A 22,527-nucleotide genomic window follows, 5' to 3' on the forward strand; every position below is an offset into this window, starting at 1 on the left:
AATATTCGGGGCAAATTTCAACTTGAATGTGTTAAGCTGAAATCATATTCGTTGTCGACGCAAGCTCTTAGTTCAATTTCGTGTTTATTTGATTTTATATTTTATCTACAGCAGCTGACAGACAGACAACACAAAGCTTGCGCCTGGTATGAAGAGTCAATGCACAAACAAGTAAGGCTTGAGAAATACAATAAAAGCCCTTTCGCACACTCCCCTTGCTTCGAGCCTCGATTATAGATACTTCTTAATAATCAAGGCTTCGAGCGACAGAGACGGGCGAATAATGCCAATTTAGTTTGCCGATTATACTATTAAAAATATTTTGTTTCATTCGCTTTTATTGTTAAACTTTTCGATAAGTTTCTACAAAGATTGTCTAACTATGGTAGACAATTCTACCAAAAATCTAAGAGTGCATGGCATACAAAAAATTATTAAATGTTAATCAAAACGTGTTTTTATAGTTGACCACCTAAAGTGGTCTAGTAGTCATTAGTGACTACAATGTAGGTAAGCAAGGCGATCATTCGTTATTTAAGAGTAAATATATGAACTAAACTGGTCTGTTTTATCCTCGCAGAGAAGCCTCACAGAGGAGAAAAAGTTGGAGATTTGCCTGGACTTAAGCCTTCTGAGTGACAATGGCAGACTTCAATAAATTGTATAAATTTGTATAATTGTATCATAAATCTGTACAGTAATATAATATAATTAGGATAATTTTGTATTTATTAATTATGTCACGTGCTATGTTAGGTATTTAAGTCAGGTAGTTGTCATTGATTTTGTCATATTTCTATAATTATGTTTTTGGTTAAGTAATTATTAATTTATTTACTACAAATTAAGGACTCCACATTATAATATGTTGCTTTTGTCCTATTAATTTGAATATATTCCAATATCACAAAAAGATAACTGGATATGGTTATAATTTATATTTATGGCATTTTATGTATACTGAATTAGCTTTAGACTTTGAAAATTATATAATGTGTTTTTTATTCAAATTTGTTTTATTAAAGCTTAGTTTAAATGGGTAGATTTATCGTATTTGAATTTATTTGTTAATTTCATTTGCTTGAGTGTTGTTTTTCTTTTGTTTTTCTAAGAAAGTTGGAGCCTCTACACAGGCAGTTCCTTGCCTTTTGAGGTCCTATTTTGTTTTCTTGAATTTTGTTTATTGATGTACCCTAGCTGTATTTAAAATAAAAAAAGACATGTTCATATTTCTTTAATAAAAAGTAACATTGTTTTATTTTTATTCTCATGTCAATTGTGTCTACAACTAAGGAGCAATGTTTGTGTTTGTGCTTAAGGTATAAATGATGTTTATATAATTTTACTATTGTACATATTTTCAAGAAAATAAATAATTTTTCTATTCTATTCTAGATTATGACATTTTATTCGTTGTGCACCATCTCACATTTTGTAAAGTATCTTTGGAGTTATAAAGAAAGTTCAATATTAATATAATTAATTCGATATAATTTCTATGTTTTGCAGATATGTTTCGGATATAAAACGACTCATTAATTCGGATATAAAACGACTCATTAATTCGGATATAAAACGACTCATTAATTCGTAAGATAATAGAAATCAGAACCGTTCCGAACTGAGGTCGCTATCAGCCGCATGTACAGGGTTTGTCAGGAATGTTCGGGATTTATCGGTACTGCTCGGCTCTGCCCCCCACTCTTTCTCTCCGCCTGTCACGATCACCCCATTGAACACAAACGGGAGGAGCTCGTCATCCAGTTCCATGTCAGTCCAGCACGAATGTATATTACATTTATACATATACATACATATACATATTACACCACCAGGCTCTATTAAATTCAGAGGAGTACAGAGCGAGAACGCGCGGACTGCTTATTCCACTATTCTAATACGCGGGCTATCTCTAGTTGGCAGGAGGGGCCCCTCCATCCCCCACTTTTTCTCTCCGCCTGTCACGATCACCCCATTGAACACAAACGGGAGGAGCTCGTCACGATCACCCCATTGAAACACAAACGGGAGGAGCTCGTCAGTCCAGCGAGCTCCTCATGCAGTTGCTTAAGTAAAATCTTGTGTTTGATAGTTGTTTGGTGAACTTATACTTATCTATAATGTATTTGTATGTGGTTGGTTAATAACTTGGAAGTTGTAGAATTTAATGCGTCATTAGATTTGTGAAAGAATGATTTTGACTCAGTTGCGTTTACAGTTGTTTAATACTGAACAATAAATTCTTCCTGTGACCAATCGTTGACCTAGCATATAGGTTATGTGTAAGATATAAGATTTTCATTAGAGAATCTACATAGGATCTTGAAAGCTTTGTCACTAAAAATCATTGTTATGGGAAAAAGGTACTATTGTGAATATTGTGATAGATCGTTTGTGGATGACCCTGAGTCACGCAGAAAACATATACAAGGAATAAGTCATATACGAAGTAGAAATAATCATTATAAACAGTATAGAGATCTGAAAACTATTTATCTTGAAGAGAAGTCTAAGGAAGAATGCCGAAGATTCAAAAACACTGGCACTTGTCAATTTAATGAGAATTGTAATCATAGCCATTTCTCAAAGGAAGACCTAACCGCAATAAAAAATCAAATTGATGATGATGAAAAGAAAAAGATTTCATATGCACATATAGTAAATGCATCATTAGATGAGTGGTTAAATAAACGTAGACTCAAAAATAATGTACCACTGATAGAAATCAATACAAGCAAATCTGATAAGCCAAATCTGGTATGTCAGAGCTCGCTTTCCAATAACAGTAGTCTACCAGTATCCATGCAATGCATGAAAGAAGAGGATTTACTAGACGTTGAGTTTACTGAATGGGGCTAAAGAACTTGTAGGCCAAGGTTACTTTATTGCAAATTATAATTCAGAGATATTCTACACATTGTAGACTACATAATAGTACAACATAAATAGCCTATATGCACTGGTAAGTTTTTTCTGTAATGTTTTACAAACAAAGTACTAAATTACAATCATTAACCCTTTTACCGCCAAGAGCCTATATATAGGCTTTGCCATGAGTGGTGGTAAACCGCCAAGAGCCTATATATAGGCTTTGTCATGGGTGGTGGTAAACCGCCAAGAGCCTATATATAGGCTTTGCCATGGGCGGCGGTAAACCGCCATGAGCCTATATATAGGCTCTCTACACTTTCGGTTATTAGATATTGATGTTTCCACTGATTTTGATTTTGTTCATTTTAATGCATTCTGGACAATATGAACTTTCATAATAATATTGATTTGTTATGTTTATATTATTTTTATGTAGAGTATAGGTTACATTAAATCAGCGATATTTTGATGGCAGTGGCTATTGCGTCGTGGCCGTAGCAGCTGGCGCTCTGAGTCAGTTGTGTGCATGGCGTGTTTATGAGCACAGTGGTTATTGTTTGGGTATGAAAGGAACAGTAATACTTTGTAAAGGTGTTTGATTTCCATTTACAGAACTTGAAGTGATCATTAGTGTTAGTTTCCAGTACGTTTCTGCAGTTTGTTCGTTCTGAATCATTCGGTAATAACAGGATGAGTAAGAGACAACGTTCTCCGGTAAGTGAAGGGACACTGTTCCAAAATGTTGTTGAATCGGGAAATAAACGTCTTTTCAGACGAGGATAGTAATACGGACAATAGTTTGAACGATTCAAGTAGCTCTGATTTTGTGGATGACTCTGACGCAGATCCGACGTATAATCCAGACCTACCGAGTACTTCTGCAGGTCCTGGTAAGTGTACAGTTCCAAATCCAATTGTTACGCCTAGGCCAGATGTAGGCAATTTTTCAACATCAGATGATAGTGAAGATGAGAGTATCTATAGGACTCCAAATCCCTCTCTAACTAATTTGACGAGTACTCCGCTTAGGCGTGGTTCATGTATTGACGAGTTTTCTTCATCTGAGGAGGATATAAATAATGTCAACACACAGAGAGAAATATGTCACAGGCCTATCAGAAGACGTCAACCAAGAAGACGTTTACCTGCAATTGATATCGGTGAGGCAAGGGCCCGACAAGATGACCCAGAAAGCAGCTGGGGACGAAATAATAGAGAACGAGGACTCTGGCTTCCAACACTCGTTCCAATACGCGGAACTGCCAGGCCCAAAACACTGCCCCCCTCAAGATTCAAAACCTATTACATACTTGAACCTGTTTCTAACATCTACATTGATTTCGACATTTGTACTAGAGACTAATAGGTATGCTACGAACTATCTGGCAGCTCATGTAAACCGTTTGTCTCCACATAGTAGGCTAAAAGATTGGACCAATGTTACAGTCGCTGAAATGAAGGCGTTTCTGGCCATTGTTTTGAATATGGGCCTTATTTGTAAACCAACAATTGAGAGTTACTGGAGCCAAAAGTCCTCCCAATCAACCACCTGGTTTAGAAAATTGATGAGTCGTAACAGGTTTGAAATCATTTTGAAATTTTTCCATATTACAGATGTTTCTAATATACCTCAACATGGCCAACCTGATTACAACCCATTGGGCCGGTTTCAACCACTGATTGACCATGCGAATAGATTATTTCGTCAATTCTACACCCCAAACCAGTCAATGTCTATTGATGAATCGTTGGTAGGCACTAAAAAACGTATTGGTCTAACCCAGTACATGCCAAAAAAAGAAACACCACAGATGGGGAATAAAACTGTGGGTGTTGTGTGATGCAATAACACACTATTGTGTTGCATTTTCGTGCTACAAGGGCGCCAGAAACATGGAAGATATTGAGCAGAGAGCAGAATGTGGCTTAGCCCACAAAGTTGTAGTGAATTTAATGGAAATGGGGAATTACCTCAACAAGGGATTTCACTTGTATCTGGACAATTTTTTCACTAGCATACCTCTGGCTAGGTACTTGTACAGCAAACTCACTTGGCTGACTGGAACTCTTCGTTTAAATAGAAAAGGAGTCCCTAAACAACTAAAAGGAAAGTACAGGGTAGGCCAGAAAGTATATGTGCGAAAGGGACCAATACTGCAGATGGCTTGGAGAGAAAAGAAATCGAACAAGTCACAGTTTATTATTCTCTCAACCAACAGTGAGGCAACATCAGTTCGTTACACTATTCGTAGGAATAGGAATATAATTATAAAAACAAAACCGAAGATTGTTCATCAGTACAACAGAGGGATGGGTGGTATTGATGGAACCGATCAAATGTTGTATACGTATCTGGACGAGAGAAAAAACTTAAAACCCTGGAAGAAAGTAATTTTTAATGTTCTCGGACGAATGGTACTAAACGCTTACGTGTTGTACAAAATAAACACACAAAAGCCAATGTGTCGGTATGACTTCATGGTAGACATTGTCGAGGAACTGGCTGCTGATAAGATAACTGGAAGAGCTGACGCTGGCACTGGCGGCGATGGTCCTGGAGGAAAATTCGGCCTGGAAAAACTGCCTGATACAAAACAGAAAGACTGCTCTGTTTGTTCAGGAAAAAACAATCCTGAAGGTAAAAGAAAAAGATCCAGACTGCAGTGTACAAATTGTAAGGTTGGAGTACACCCAGAGTGTCTGGTCAAACATAATTGTGTGTAAGGATCACGTAGGACATTTTACAAAGTGTAAAGACAGTATATTTTCTTAGGCTAGTATTACTTTTTTATTACTATTCTATTCTAACTGTTCTATTATCATCTATATGTATATTTTATAATTGTAATCTTAGTTAAATTCTCAATAGACCTATAGTTAATTTAAAGACCATAATATTTTTAAGTTTTTCTCGTTTGTGAAATTTACATTTTTAGTTCTTGTATCTTTTTATATCTTTTATACCTTTTTATATAAGTGTTTGTAGTATTATTATATACATTATACTTTTATCATCATTGTATTTTATTTTAAGGTAATATTTGATTAGGTTTATCTGTTGTCATATAATTTATAACTTACAAAACACATTGTCACGATTTTTTCCAAATTTTCATTTTGTACTTGTACAATAAAAAGGTTAAAACATATTTCAAATGGTTGAATTATTTTTTGAAACTTCCTGAAGTTCTTCTTAGTTAAATTTAAAATAGTATTGCATAAAGATTTTGTGGTAAAAAGAACAAACTTTGGGACTTATAACACTTCAAAGTTAATATTTGTTTGTATTAAAAAAAAGAAATAAAAATTAAGTTAAAAAATTAAGTATTTAAAAATGTATTACAGCCAACATCTACACATAGAAAGTTAGCGCATTTAAAAATAAAGAAAACGATACCAACAACATCGTTTTATCTTTGTAATTAACGAAAATATAAGTGATAATGTAAACATGTGTAAAACTGAGCAAAATGCCGTGGCGGAGTAGCGACACGCTCCCAGACAGAGGCTTGGCGGTCGACGCAACTACTCATACAGATATCGTTGGCGGTCGACGCGCCAAGTGTGGCTTGCGGCCTGGCGGTAAAAGGGGTTAAAAAATGTTATTTTTTAAATAGCTAGGATATTATACTTATCATACTTTGAGTTTGATTTCTTCATTACTGACCAGACAAGATATTTTGATAGTTGTGAGGTAAGCCTATATCACAACTATCTAACACCTTCAAACTCCTGATTGGTCTCTCAGATTTAATACAAACGTCAAAACATGCATTATAGTCTATTATTTTATATGTATTAGTTTTATTGCGATCCACCATCAATAAGTCAAAACATTTAGGTAGAGTACGATAAGACAACTCGGTTTTTATATCGATTAGTATGATCATCGATACCATATTTGTATATCAAATATTAAAACAGCAATGTGTGTGTGTATCAATAACTCTGATTTTTTAAATTAATATATAATACACATATTGACAATTTCAAAAATAATAAAGGAGCTATAACGATCAAACAAACAATTAGAACTAGATATAGGAAAAATTCATAAATAATAGCAAAATGATAACAAACATTTATAACTAAAAATGCGTGTACCTATTTCTGTTTTCTCCTCAGTAGCAATGATTAACTGTCAAGAAGTTGTTGAAAGCATCCTATGTAGAAAACTGTACTTTATTCTGTACAAATACCTACAAAGATGATCTGCAAGCAGGTCGACAGATATGCCCACTTTTTAAAACTTTTGCTTCACAGTCCTTCACTAGCTTTCGACTGTGTTTTGTCTATAAAAGACAATGCGTTTTATGATATGAGCAATTGTTTAAAGTTTATACAAGTTAGTTATTTTTCCAAAATCAATATCAGTTTATTATGTTGATAGTTTATAATTAAGTAATATCGTTTGTCAACATCGATATAAAACACCGGGTCCGCTTATCGTACTCTACCCAAAATTTTTAAAATGTTGCGGTTCTGTACCAAGTTTATTTTTAAAGACCAGATTGTAATAGCCTACTTACTAAGTTAGAGACTTTCTCATTGCTTTATTTTGCAATTAAAGTGTGTTAGCCTCTGAAATAATATGATGAGTTTTAAGGCCTAAATATAAATATATGGTCACATTGGGTAAGATACCTGTTTAAAAAAATCTACTGTTATTGGACAGAATTAAAGCATAAGTGGATTATTAAAGACTCCAACACCGCTTTAGCATTCCCTTCATGATGACAGTCTTAGTCTTAGAGAACTATTGTAAGATTAAAATTTTCCTTCCAGAGTACAGTACTGCATGTTGTTGATTGTTTTGTTGCAGCTTGGAATAGCAATAGGTTTTCTGATTCCGCCCATACTGGTCAAGAATAGCGAAGTGATGGAGAGTATTGGAGCTGGCCTCTCGACTCTCTTCTACTCAGTTGCTATACTCACCTCAGTCTTGCTGGTTCTAATATTAATCTGTGAGTATTAAGTATCATTGTTTAGCATATTATTAAGGCTTATTCTCAGTTACTTTCAGCGTCCCGTGAAGTAGCCTTCACTGGCTCTTAGCTAACAATACCATCCTTTAGTTGCGTTACTTGAATTTAAGATTTTAAAGTAAAATACATGTTTGATTTGGATTACGTGAGCTGTTTAAAATATTAGGAAATTAATTTATTCCGTTTTAATTGGTCACCATGGTTTTTCAGAGTAAGAGTAATAGTTTGTTGTGTAATTGTGTGTTATTTTTAAATCGATAAAAGCTATTTTTATTTGAGTAGAATTTACCACATGGTATGTTAGTAGATAGTACTATGTACATACAAAGTTATGGTAGCCTATGGTAGTTTTGCTTATTTATTAAACTTATGTATGTTTTATACTCAATTTATTCGTTTGTTAAAAAATTTAGTTAAATTTGTGTGCATTATTTTCAAATTTATTTTCATTCACAATGGAAACAAGATTCATGTTATTAACATATTGATATCATTCTTCTAAACAAAACACTATAAGGTTTTAGGGTATGAAAATGATAAATATGGATTTTAGAACATTAAAAGTAGAACTACTTTTCTTGCAAGATAATAAGAAGTTATGTTAAGGTGAATAACAATATTTGTTTGTGTTTTCAAGTTGTGTTTCCTATAAAGCAGTAATGGCCAGAGGAATTCATGATCAGCCCATTTAGAATTTGATATTTTAGTGATAGATAGGCCTACTACTTCGAGGGATGTTTTTATGAATGTTTCTATCATTGTGTGGCAGCACCGATGGCGCTGCCGTAGCCACCACTGATAGCTGGACTAACTTGTGTCAGGCTAATTTGAATTTTATTCTTAAAAGGTCTAAATTAGAAAAAGTCTTTTATTTGGATCAAATTCAGCATTATTGTTATTTTACATACTCAAAGATGATGTGTTTGCAGTAGTTGATGCAACATTAACATTAGCAGTAGTTAATGCAAGGTTGACTTAACAATAGTAACAAGACCACTTGACGCCCATAGAGCAATGAAATATTACTCCGTGCAGGAAAAGAAGTTCCACTTTTAATCTTCTATAACTTTGTTATTTGTCATTGTACCCCTTGAAACCTTATATTTTAGTTCAGGAGGATGATAGCAGTAGGTTAATAACACAGAATATGTATTTAGCCACTCTGGCCGTTAAGCTCATAATTAGCACATATTTATAGAAATTAGCTGTAAATACAGATTTTCGCCAAATCTTGAATGTGAGTTGGGCTACAGTTGGTGAATATCTTATTGCTTTCCATTTTTTTAAATACTTAGATTGTTATGCGCACAAAAATGGTGCTCTTAGTCCAAAAATGTACTATAAACCATACATTGAAATAACGTATCTTTTCAGAAAAATAGTTATAAGGTAACCCATGGATACTCTCATGTCTAAATAAAATCAGCTTACAAAATATTGTTTTACGAGTTTTTTTCTAAAATAGTATGTTGTATGTCTCGTATAGCAAAACATAAAATTTTATTAACAGTAGGGATTGTATTTTTGCGTAGAAGTATTTTTTTCAGTCCTTAAAAACAAAAATTCAATACATGTTTTAATCACAAAAACTCACAAAATTATGAAAAAAGTTATTAAATTATTACTTCTAAAATGTTACTTTTGGTCACATTTAAATAACATTTTATTTTGCTCCAGAAAAGTATATAATATTATGTAGGATTTATTTATCTTTTGTGACCTTTCATATGGTATCATCAAAAAAAATTTAAATAATCTCATGTACACTAAAAATAAATTCAAACGACCCATTTTTAATTTTTGTTCCAAGAATATTAGACCTAGAATGGGTGTGATATTTTTCACTTTTCCCTAATGCCAGAAAAAACAAATAACAATCTTATCAATATTTATTGTATACTACCTTTTTATTTATAGAGATTAAGTCGAAACTAGTAGTGAGCTGGAATATGAATTAATATGAACCGCGTAGAAATACAATTCGGAATCCAATGATCTTTAAATACTGCTATTAAAAGATGGAGTAAGTTAAATCAATTTTGTATTGGATAAATAAATAAATCAGTAGTTTGTAGATTTATTCAAACCAATATTTTATCAAATATTTTAGTTTGTGATTAATTTTATTCACAGCCAGTTATAAAAAGTAGTCAATTCTGTCGGTCAGTTCTGCTACTGCCTTTCCATTTTTTTTTTCTGACTAGTAAACCTGGATAGCCACTTAACTGAACGGAGAAACACCCTGACATCAAAGTGGCCTTGATAGTCCATTCTGTCCCTAGTGGGTACATAGTAAACAAACGTGACGTTTCATGATGTGAAGCAAGAGTTTTTCTCCATGCAAAACATACATCTACAGCCCGCCAACAAAAGTAGTTAAAAAATAAAGTGAAACTATAAATAATACTGAATAATCAATCAAACATCTGGCTACCAACCCGGCCTATGTATTGCTCTTAATATTTGTAGTGATGTAGGTCTCTGAAGTACTCACAGTTTTCCAGGGTAAGCCACCTCTGCCCCCCAGTCCGGCACAAGCTGTGCAAACGCAACGCCGAGTCTGTGCCATTCGCCACCTCTATCAAACACCTGGCTACCAACCCGGCCTATGTATTGCTCTTGGTATCGTACGGTATCAATGTTGGTGTATTCTACGCAATATCCACTTTGCTGAACCAGATCTTTGTGGCCCACTTCCCAGTGAGTATTATGTATTTTACTCAAGTTAGAGATAGTTTTAAACCTCACCTGTGTAAATTACTAGGCCCTTCACTCCTAGTTGATTCTATTTTTGTTCACCTTTGCACAAAAATTGATGAGGTTTCATATTTTGATAATACTATCAATCGAGTTTTTGTCAACAATTATTGTTTATGCATTTTGAAATAAAAAAATTGGTTATTTACAATAAATAGTTTTTATGACAACATACAGTCAACTCCCGATTATCCGCGAAATAGGGTGGCTTGGCGGCCGCGGATAACGTGATTCGCGGATAATCCGCAAAACGTAAAGAAAGGCAAAGAAAAACTCGAAATAAGCAAAGTAGGACATTTAATGACTTATAACTAAGTTTTTATTACATTTAAAAGGCTGGAATAAGTTCAAAGTTAACATTACGTACCGGTATTGTATACCGTTACGTAAGCCTACAGTTAATACAGTATAGAGTACAAACAATTTTAGTAGTACAACAGTTAGTAGTAGGGCCATTCCACACCAAGTCATCCAGGGGTCGACACCCACCCGTCACAGATTTTAATGAAATTTTGTACACATAATGTAGGCATTTAGATAGGATAAAATCCAAAATTTCAGTTGGTTCTGACAAATGGTTCCAGACATATGAATTTTTAAATTTATTAGCTAATTCAGTTCCCGAGACCCATTTTGCCGCCAAGTGAGCGTACACGTATTCTCGTATTTCTATGTGGAATGGACAATTTTTAAGCTACAGGCTTCAAATTTTACTCATATGTTCAAAACTTAATGCAGAATCATAATATACTATTAAAATGAGATTTGTTATCTACTATCACCATAAAAATAATTCCAAAACACAAATAATTGGATTTTTCTGAAATCGGAACATCAAGTTACAAAAAGTTTTGTAGCAAAAATCTCTCTCCACCTACCCCTATAAATGTATATATCACTGGAAAGAGGATAAAAATTATCTTTCAAATGGTATAATAATATGAGTGGGGTTTTGTGTATTACCATTTTTCTTACACGTCAAAGTAAAAAATAAAATTTTACTCTATTAAAACACAAAATATAGCCAAATATTAAAAATACTTATGAAAAATTGTTTTGAAAGAGGCCATTTTACATAAAATTAAACATGTTAAATCAAATGTTGTTGCAGAATAAGTCACAGTTTAAGTTTTTAAAACAATTAAGTCACTTATAATGAGTACACAACTTATATTCAGTTCTTACTTGATAATATTTCAACAGGTATGTACATTTTCATGTTAAAAAAAATAAAAATCATTTATACTGAATTGATTATGTTGGTCCATCAAAACTACATTTTTCTTTCTCACACACACACATTGCACTCTAATTACAAACTGAAAATATTGCACGCTTTGTCTATTTCTTTCCGAGATACAGAATCAAATTTTGTACGAACGTCCAAGAGAGGTTGTTTCAGGTGGATTAACAATGCATAACAGATGAGATGCTGGAACAGGGCACTGATCTTCTTTTTGGGGCCAAAAAAAAGTTTCACTAGGTCCATGAGGGTGCATAAATCTAATATACTATACAGCCGCATGTGAAACTGACTGACTGATATATGTATACAAATTCTAACCTACTTCTAGAAGTGCTGAAAACTTGAAATTTGGCACACATGTACCTTTTGCCGTGTAACCAACAGGAAAAGTCTGAAAACTGGGAATTTTTAATTTTAACCCCCTCAAAAAAATTCGCAAAAAAACGCGCATTTTTTACCCTTGCAAGCGTTTTTTGTAAGCCCGATAGCGGGCGAACTGTTAGAGCTAGCTCGGATCTGACGAAAAATCGTTAGTCAGGAATGAAGTGAACTACAAAAAAGGTCCAGTGACTTTTTGCTCTATCTTCCCTGGTTAAACGACAAAATGCTCGAATATTTGACATTCCAGAGATTTTTTCGATAAAAAAAATGTTTCGAGCCCGATAGCGGCCGAACACTTGGTCGTAGCTCAAATCTGATTGACCCATCAAATTAGCAAATTGCGCGATCTACAAAAAAGGTCTAGTGACTTTTTGCTCTATCTCCATCGGTTAAACGACAAAACGCCCTCAAAGTGAAATCTTTTATTCACAGTGAGTAGTAGAGACCCTGGCGAACTCTGTACGGTACGTAACAAAGTACCTTACGCCGTGTCAAACACCGTTTAAATAATTATATCGTTACTGTTTATCTGGTTGTTATTTCCTTACTTTTCAAGCGCGATAGGTGTTGAAACGATTCATAATAGCCTAAATATATTCACAGCACCTCTTATTAAATAAAGTGATATGCAAAAGTCGGGTAGTAGATAAGGACAGAGTAAATTTCATACAGTTTATGTTCACAAATTGAATCCATTCTTTACTATGTAGGATTTTCGTAAATAAGTAATACTGGCCGAACTAGTTGTTATAGCTACTATAATATCTTAGGGCAGAACGTTCAAAGTAATTTATATTTACTTTCAAGAATAGAAGTCTCTTTTTTATCCTATCTCCATCGGTTTAAGCGACAAAACGCCCTCATAGTGAAATCTTTGGTTCACGGTGTGTAGTAGATAGAGCTTGGCGAGCTCTGTACGGTACGTAACAACGTACCTTAGGCCATATCAAACACTGTTGCAACAATTATATTTTGTTGGCTTTGTTTTACTCGCTCTTTGGAGAAATCTTCATTTGTCTTAAAAGAAGACTACGAATAGATTTACAAACTTTTATCAACTGTTACATTTTTTATAACCACCTATACTGATTACTGTAGACACAATGTCTTTTAGTTGTGTTGCTAAGGGTTCTTTCCATCAAGGGAATGAGCAACTGTTTCCGACGAGTAAAAACTCTCAATGCACTGCGATTGCTGCTTGTGCTCTTGCCTGGAAGACCCTTGGATTAGAATTTTCTACTGCGGCCATTGATACGATTCTCATCACTGGTGATGATATTTATTGTACATTGCGGGATGAGAATCGCATGGGTGGAAACCAATACCTGTGCCCTGATGAACTTCCTAGTAACTTTGTCATTCAGGGACAGGCCGTCACAGTTACAGAAAATTCATTTGTACACGATGCCCTATATCCTCATGCAGAGCAAGATATGGTCAATAGCATTATGTCTCTGTCCAATGTTCTTGAATGTCTGATGGTAGGAGATCTTCAGGACATTGGTTTCTTATTCACTGGACAAACAGTGACAGTGGCTTTCTGGCGCTCTCAGGATCAGCTGTACCTGTTTGATCCTCATCCAGTAGATGAGTTCAGAAAGCATGATTTTGGATAATAACAATAACAACCTGGCACGGCTCTTCCAGTGTGAGAGTTATTCTGCATTGGCCTCGTTGTTACTGTCAAATGCTGCGCTGGATGGTTCGGTGAGACAGTTCACTGTAACTCGACTAAGATTTGCTTCTCCGACCCTCAGTGCCAATGAACCAGTCCAACTTAATTATTTAGCATCTGCAATCAAGGAAATAACATGTGAAATACCACCTAAAGAGATTAGAAGGAATTAACTTAGGTCCCAAATCGAAGAGTCCTGTTGTAATATCATCAACATTAACAAATAAAACTAAACGTAAATCCATTGGGAGGCCAAAGAAAATACAACGTGGTCGCCCCAAACTACAAAGAACTACGAGAGACGAGCAAGTGAAAGAAGCGAAAAGGAGATATGTTCAGCGGAATCCCAAAGTGGGTCGCGACGCACTTAGCCGATATCTTCAACAACACCCCGAAGTTCACAGGGAGGCTGTCCGTCGTTACAGCCAACAACATCCTCAAGTCCACAGGGATGCCGTCCGCCGCTTCGACGAACTTTACCCTGAGGTCCACAGGGAAGCCGTTCATCGCTATGACACACAAAATACAGACGCACGTCGCAAAAGACTTCAAGGTTTTCGTCATATTAATCCTAAACTAGCTGAACTTCGTCACTTGCCAAATGCTCTTGCTCGTCTCATTGTTGCACACGGACCAATGGCTCATTGGAAAGGTCTATTACTTTTTAATATAAACGCCTACAAACTGAAGAAAACCTGCCTTTGGAATGATGACGTATTTATCTGCTGTCATTGCCAAGCACCTCTGTTTGAGGAAGAAGAGGAGAGAAGAAAATGGTGTTGTGGCGAGGGAGCGTACAATGTGACCAAATTACCACCTCCCAATGCACCATTCTACTCTAAACGGCGCTTCCTCGACAGAGCGCGGGCCTACAACGATCTCTTTGCACTCTGTGCCCTCGAAATATCTGGCGGATACCGGCATCCTAGTGGCCTCTCCTTCTTCAAAATCGAAGGGAGGATGTATCACCAAGTGTACAGTTTGGACGCCCCCGGTCAAAGGTTTGTTACTAAGGGCGGTGACGTCCAACTCGTAAACCGGTGCCGCTTGTATATAGACGATGGAGAAGAACGCAGGAACATGGCCATGAGTAGATCACTTGATGCCACCATAGTTGACGACATTAAAAATTATTTAGATTCACAGAACCCTTATGTCCATGAATTTCGGCGGTTGAGTGATGAGCACTCGGTCAACGCTCATTTGGATTTCCAGATAACAAGTCGAGCTACTCATGGCCCTGTTCTTGGCGACAGGCAAAGAGGCGTTGAAGTGCACGCCGTGCTTAGCACTGAAGACACATTTGTTGAACCTCGAAAACTTACTGTCTGGAAGGTGGGCGCTGGAAGGCCATCAACAATTGACCTCTTCAGTCCTTTGATGGAGCCCTTTCAGTACCCACTGCTCTATCCGCAAGGCAATTTGGGTTGGTATATCGGCATGCTAGACAACAACGGGAAAAAGCTTTCCCAGTACTGTTATGCTCGTTGTCTTTTGCTCTCCAATCCTTGTTTTTCGTATCTTGGCCGTCTTTCTCAAGCTTGGCAGGTCGAGATGTTTGCGAGGTTTGAAGAGGAGAGACTACGTTTTATAAGATTTTCACAGACTAAGTCCTCAGCCCAAAATGCCATGCGGATAGGACAACTGAACGAGCTTCTTAACGCTCAACGCAGTGGTCCGGCAGGAAGGCAGGTTAGAGATGACATCGCTCGGGATGAAACAGTCCAAGGCGAGGGTGGGGCACAGCCTGGAAAGTTTACCTCCCAAGTACGTTTACTGGTGGGCCCAGGTACATGAAGATACACTACGAAAACGCGATGGCTCTCGTATCACGTCTGGGTTCACCAACGTACTTTCTTACGTTTACGTATAGCGCTACTTGGGAAGAGAACAAGAGAGCGTGTCCCCACGGCAGTGGACGCAGTGACCCTAGCACGGCCTGCAGAGTGTTCCAGATTAAACTTCTAGAGCTTCTCCGAGATCTGCGGAGCGGAGCGATGTTCGGCTGCACGAGCTATATCGTCTACGTCATCGAAATGCAAATGAGGGGCCTTCCTCACGCCCACATTGTGTTTAAGATTGACGGAGACGGTCCAGTCCAAGCAGACGAAATCGACTCTGTAATCCGCGCGGATATCCCCTCAGAAGAAGAAGCCGGTGGAAGACTCAGGAAGTTGGTGTTGCAGCACATGATCCACGGTCCTTGTGGCACAGATCATCGCACCGACTTCCTGTGCTGGGACGCTGTGAAGGGTCACTGTACAAAGTTTTATCCTAAGCCTTCGTGCCAGACCACTCACGTAGACGAAAGGGGTTTTGTACAGTACAGACGGGACTATGGTAATACTGATCAAATTACGTCTCGCAACAGGTCTGTTACTGTTCACGATGGATGGGTCGTTCCGTATAACGCCACACTATTGCTGAAGTACGAAGCCCATATTAACTTGGAACTTGCGTCTACTCGTCGTGTCATAAAGTACTTATTTAAATACCTGATGAAGGGTGGATCCCTTCAAAATGTCACAGTTACACCTTTGTGGCAACAAGATGACGAGGTAGAAAACTATGTGACTAAGAGAATGGTTGGTGCAAGCGACGCTTGCTGGCGTCTCTTGGACTTTCCAGTCTCTAAATCAGAACCGTCGGTCGAGTGTCTACCTGTTCATCTTGAGGGAAAGCAGCATGTGTATTTTCGTCCCGGTGATCTGACAGACGCAATTAGTAGATCAAGTTCCAAGTTATTACTGTACTTTAACAGGCCTGTTGACAACATCTTCGACAATATGACATATCAAGCTTTTTTTGAAAAATTCATTTTACACGTGAAACGACCTAACACGGAAGAATTATACACACATACAGATGGAAAACACTTCTTCACTGCTCGCCAGCGTGGAGAGAAGGTATGCAGACTTTTTTGGGTCTCGCCCAATCGTGGTGAGCTGTACTACCTGCGGATGCTCCTGATGTCCACGCCTTGCCGAGGCTACTCTGACCTCCTGTCACGAGGTGGTCCTGGATGCCGCACGTTTCAGGAGGTCTGTCGTCATCTCGGCTTGGTGGAGGATGAAGATGAGCACCGCGAAGCACTGCGCGAAGCCTCTGAGTTTATGGTAGCTACAAGGCTGCGTTCATTCTTTGTGCTCCTCTGCAACATGGGTGCTCCCGCAGCTCTTCTGTGGGACGCGTTCCGCGACACACTATGCGAGGACCACTTGGAAAGAAACCCGCTTGACCCAGAAAAAGCATACAAACTGTCTTTAATTGAAATCGATCGAAGTCTACGTCGACAGGGATTATCTTTGGTGGAATGTGGTCTCCCCGATGTGCAGGATGACACGACTGAACTGGGAAGGGAGCTGTTGGACTATGGCGAGAACCAACAGCGGGCCATTGTCGAGGATTGGGAACCAAAACTCTCACAAGATCAGAGACGCGTTCTACAACACGTTCGTTCCCTTCTCGACAACCCCGGTGACCGCCGAACTTCTAGGGTCATCTTCCTTGACGGTCCCGGGGGATATGGAAAAACATCCCTCCTTCGTGTCATACTGGCACACGTGCGTAGTGGTCGGCAGGTTGCACTAGCCGTCGCCAGTTCGGGCATTGCTGCCGGGAATATGCCGGGTGGCTCAACAGCCCATAGCATGTTTCGGCTTCCGCTCGATCTCGGCGACGGAACTGGCGTGTGGAACATAACCAACGGATCCCAGCGCGCGGAACTGATCAGAGCCGCACAGCTCATCGTCTTTGACGAAGCCCCAATGGCCCATCGCTACATCTTCGAGATCCTCGACCGCTCACTTCGAGATCTCATGAACCGCGATGAGCCATTCGGAGGAAAGATCTTTCTGTGCTCTGGGGACTTCCGGCAGATCGCACCCGTTGTTGTAAAAGCACGGACGGCAGCTGCCGTTGCGTGCGTTTCTCTTCGGGCCTCGCGTCTGTGGCGACTGTTCCGCATCTTCTCTCTGACCACACCACACAGGACGAGCAGTTCCGTTGACTACTCCGACTTCCTTCTCGCAGTAGGCAACGGCACTGTTCCGTCCACAACTTTCGGGGAGGGCAAAGAGAGTGGCGCTCTTATTCCTCTGACCGGAGTAAATTACGTTACTTCTCTACAAGCCCTAATCTCCAAAGTCTTCCCTGTTGAAGTCCTCCGCGATCCCGATCAGTGTGCTCGTCGCGCGATCCTCTCTACCATGAATGTGAATGTCAAGGAAATCAACGACATCATCCTAGACTCCGTTGACGGTCGCCTTCATGAGTTGAGAAGCGCCGACTCTGTGGACACTGAGAACGATGATCATCTTGGCGTCGAAGTTCCTCTGCTAAACCAGGCTACAGGCAAGGGTATTCCAGATCACGTACTGCGACTTAAGATCGGTTCAGTGTGTCTAATCATGAGGAATCTTAACATCGCCGACGGACTCGTTAACGGCACTAAGGTCATTGTGACGGCTATAACCAACCGGTTGGTCACCGTCAGACGCCCTCACGACGCGCAACCTATCGGCATTCCTAGAATAATGTTTAGGTTCGCGATCGTTGAAGGTTCGCCGTTACTTGTACGTCGACGTCAGTTTCCTCTGATGCTGGCATACTCGATGACCGGTCACAAGAGCCAAGGTCAGACAATCGATCTTGTCGGAGTCGATCTTCGCACTGACTGTTTTACCCACGGCCAGTTGTACGTCCTGTTAAGTAGAGTTCGACGCCCAGAAGACATCGTGGTCCTTGTCCGTCCAGATAGGGTATGCGATGAAGTCGCCTACGCGAAGAACATCGTGTACAGCGAACTTCTTTAGTAAACCTGATTGACACTGGCAGTAGGCTAGGGGACCTGCCCAAACAAAACTCCCCGTCGTGATTGACTAGGCAGTAGGCTAGGGGGCCTGCCTAAACAAAACTCCCCGTCGTGATTGACTAGGCAGTAGGCTAGGGGGCCTGCCGAAACAAAACTCCCCGTCGTGATTGAGACTGGCAGTAGGCTAGAGGGCCTGCCAAAACAAAACTCCTCGTCGGTGTAAATAGGTTTTCCGTAAACATGTAAATATATAAAACTCCCCGTTCTGATTGATAAGGCAGTAGGCAAGAGGGCCTGCCAAAACAAAACTCCTCGTCGGTGGAAATAGGTTTTCCGTAAATATGTAAATATATAAAACTCCCCGTTCTAATTCATAAGGCAGTAGGCAAGAGGGCCTGCCAAAACAAAACTCCTCGTCTGTGTAAATAAGTTTACTGTAAATATGTAAATATATGGTCTCTACGTTTGCCGGCCTCCCCGTGGCGAGACTGGATATGTCATGCATGCATTTAAAGCATTGACAAACTAACGGGCAAACAACATTATCAACAATAATAAGTTATTACCAACTCATTTGACACATGTATATACACAACTAAATATGCAAATTTTCACACGATATGAGAGAACATCATTAACCAACGATAGCTGTAATTCTGTTAATAATATATGGTCTCTGTGTTTGCCGGCCTCCCCGTGGCGAGACTGGATATGTCATGCATGCATTTAAAGCATTGACAAACTAACGGGCAAACAACATTATCAACAATAATAAGTTATTACCAACTCATTTGGCACAAGTATATACACAACTAAATATGCAAATTTTCACACGATATGAGAGAACATCATTAACCAACGCTAGCTGTAATTCTGTTAATAATATATGGTCTCTGTGTTTGCCGGCCTCCCCGTGGCGAGACTGGATATGTCATGCATGCTTTAAAGCATTGAAAAACTAACGGCAAACAACATTGTCAACAATAATATGTTATTACCAACTTATTTGACACAACTAAATATGCAAATTTGCACACGATATGAGACAACATCATTAACCAACGATAGCTGTAATTCTGTTAATAATATATGGTCTCTGTGTTTGCCGGCCTCCCCGTGGCGAGACTGGATACGTTATGCTTGCATTTAAAGCAATGACAAAGTAACGGGCAGACAACATTATCAACAATAATAAGTTATTACCACCTCATTTGACACATGTATATACACAACTAAATATGCAAATTTTCACACGATATGAGAGAACATCATTAACCAACGCTAGCTGTAATTCTGTTAATAATATATGGTCTCTGTGTTTGCCGGCCTCCCCGTGGCGAGACTGGATACGTTATGCTTGCATTTCAAGCATTGACAAACTAACGGGCAAACAACAATTTTATCAACTAAAAGTTACTTGCAACTAATTTGACATAAGTATAGCCACAGCTAAATCTCCCAACTTGCACACATGTTGCTAGAACAATATTAGTTAATGTGGTAACATATGGAGACAACAATAACAATGAGACTAAATAAACCACGCAAAAATTGAAACCATTGGTGAACTAACACGCAATCACAAGTACAACAACTTTTAATACCAATAAGTACACATGTATAAACCAGTAAATATTTCTAATTACAAACGAAATTGTTCCACTAAGAGGTATCAACTTTAATCACCTATTTCTCTACATCTTTTAAAGTATTTTCCGGCCTCTTCGCATTGAGATTAGATATATAATACTAATGTAAGAAGCATTGGTGAACCACGGATCAAAAACAAAAGTTTTGCCTCCAATTGCTATTCATCTAATTTCTTTATTTCAACGGCCTATATGTTTCTATTTAATTGGCCATATTTTGTACTTGGGGAGATAGCCTACATTATAAACCATCCTTTATTTCCAGCTTTCTCGATATTAAGTTACTTCTAAATTATTTATAATATTATTTTATATTTGCCTGCTTAACTGTTATGATACCAAATAGAGGTTACTAAATAAAGACGTGATTTTTTACCAACGGTCAAATAGAATAATTTGAATCACATTCCTAATAAGCTGACAACCTCGTATGACATTAAATATATCATTCGCTAACCAACGCACTAATAAGTTGTCTGACCTACAGTTATTAAGAATGAACCTTATTACAAATGCTCGGACTTAACCTGTTCCCGAATACGCTTATCCTTGAAATTGCTAACACCCTACTTAGGGGCCTGGGGGCGTATGGAATGAAAATTTCCGAAGTAATATAAACCCCCTCATCAACGTTTTATTTTGATAAAAATTACTGTACACATATTCTCGTAGCACAGACACACATTTTCCAGAAAAGTACCACGCGTTCTAATAACTCCCGATAACATTAACCCCCCTCCCGGGAATTTCCTGGTTGATGCACTCCTGATTAAAACAAACCCCCTGATCAACTTAATAATCTAATAAAGGCAGTTTTAAATTTATTTACACTAAATCTGTTTACACAACAGCTGACCGGTGCAGACTTTTATCCCAAGCGTTGTACCGACTAAACCATAGGTCGTAGATCAAATCTGAGGTCACAATCGAAAAACAAAATTAAATTTCCGACAAGAAAGGTCCAGTCACTTTTTGTCGTATCTCTAACGGTTAAGCCGTAAAATGCTCTTTAAATCAAAAACTTTGGTTAAAATTAGTAAAACGACTGACTAGTATACGTCTACTGGAGCACATCGTGAATTGGCTGAGCGTTAGCGAAGGATACATTAAACACCCCTGGAATTTCCTTGTATGACCATATAATTTCCTGAGTAAATTAAACCCCCCGATGTGTTAACCACCCTGGTAACATTAACCCCCCCCCCTAGGGAATTTCCTGGCATGACCTCATGTCCGAATTCTAACAATCACCATATCTCTTAACCCCCCTTGGGAAGTTCCTGGTTATAACCAGATAACCCCCTGATGTCTTAACCCCCCAGTAACATTAAACCCCCCCAGGGAATTTCCTGGCATGACCTCATGTCCAAATTTTAACAATCACCAAATCTTTCTTATCCCCGAATTTGCAAGCGTGAATTTAACCGCTCATCCCCGAATTTGCAAGCGTACATCATGGGGGCCTGGGGGCGTAGCCCCCAGCGAGCCGAAGGCGAGTCCTATTATATATACAGCCGCATGTGAAACCACTCACTCACTCACTGACTGACAGATATATACAAATTCTAACATAGTTCTAGAAGTGCTAGAAACTTGAAATTTGGCATGCAGGTACCTTTTGCAATATGACCCGGAGGAAAAGTCTGAAAACCGGACATTTTTACTTTTAAACCCCTCAAAAAAATTATTAAAAAAACGCGCATTTTTTACCGTTGCTGGCCTTTTTTTTAAGCCCGATAGCGGGCGAACCGTTGGAGCTAGCTCAAATCTGACGAAAAATTCATGGTCAGGAATAAAGTGAACTATAAAAAAGGTCCAGTGACTTTTTGCTCTATCTTCTATGGTTAAGCGACAAAACGCTCGAACATTTGACATTCCAGAGATTTTTTCGCTTGAAATAAACTTTCGAGCCCGATAGCGGCCGAACGGTAGGTCGTAGCTCAAATCTGATTGACCCATCAAATTAGCAAATTATGTGATCTACAGAAAAGGTCCAGTGACTTTTTGCCCTATCTGCATTGGTTTGGCCGAAAAACGTGGTTATGTGCAATTTATTTGTAATATTTACGTGAAAATTTTGTTTTTGGTGTCGATAGCGGCAAAAACCATTGGTCGGAAGTCAAAATAAAACAAAGGTTAGATTTAGGAAA

At 38.4% G+C, this 22,527-nt stretch overlaps 1 protein-coding gene across 1 annotated transcript; it reads left to right on the forward strand.

Moving 5' to 3' along the window:
* The first annotated feature begins 5,349 nt into the window (after positions 1–5,349).
* LOC124373389 lies at positions 5,350–13,856 on the forward strand. Its single transcript, XM_046831760.1, has 4 exons — positions 5,350–5,481; positions 7,694–7,835; positions 10,353–10,556; positions 13,726–13,856. Exons 1-4 carry the CDS (start codon positions 5,350–5,352, stop codon positions 13,854–13,856), a joined length of 609 nt encoding a protein of 202 aa, XP_046687716.1.
* The last annotated feature ends 8,671 nt before the right edge of the window (positions 13,857–22,527 follow it).

Source organism: Homalodisca vitripennis, unplaced genomic scaffold (assembly GCF_021130785.1).
Source record: "Homalodisca vitripennis isolate AUS2020 unplaced genomic scaffold, UT_GWSS_2.1 ScUCBcl_5452;HRSCAF=12171, whole genome shotgun sequence".
Taxonomy (NCBI): Eukaryota; Metazoa; Arthropoda; class Insecta; order Hemiptera; family Cicadellidae; genus Homalodisca; species Homalodisca vitripennis.

Coding starts and splice junctions, on each gene's coding strand:
- LOC124373389 (XM_046831760.1), top strand. CDS start 5,350: ATGGTAGACATTGTCGAGGAACTGGCTGCTGATAAGATAACTGGAAGA. Junction 5,482..7,693: donor CAAAACAGAAAGACTGCTCT/GTTTGTTCAGGA, acceptor GTTTTGTTGCAG/CTTGGAATAGCAATAGGTTT. Junction 10,557..13,725: donor TCTTTGTGGCCCACTTCCCA/GTGAGTATTATG, acceptor GTCTGATGGTAG/GAGATCTTCAGGACATTGGT.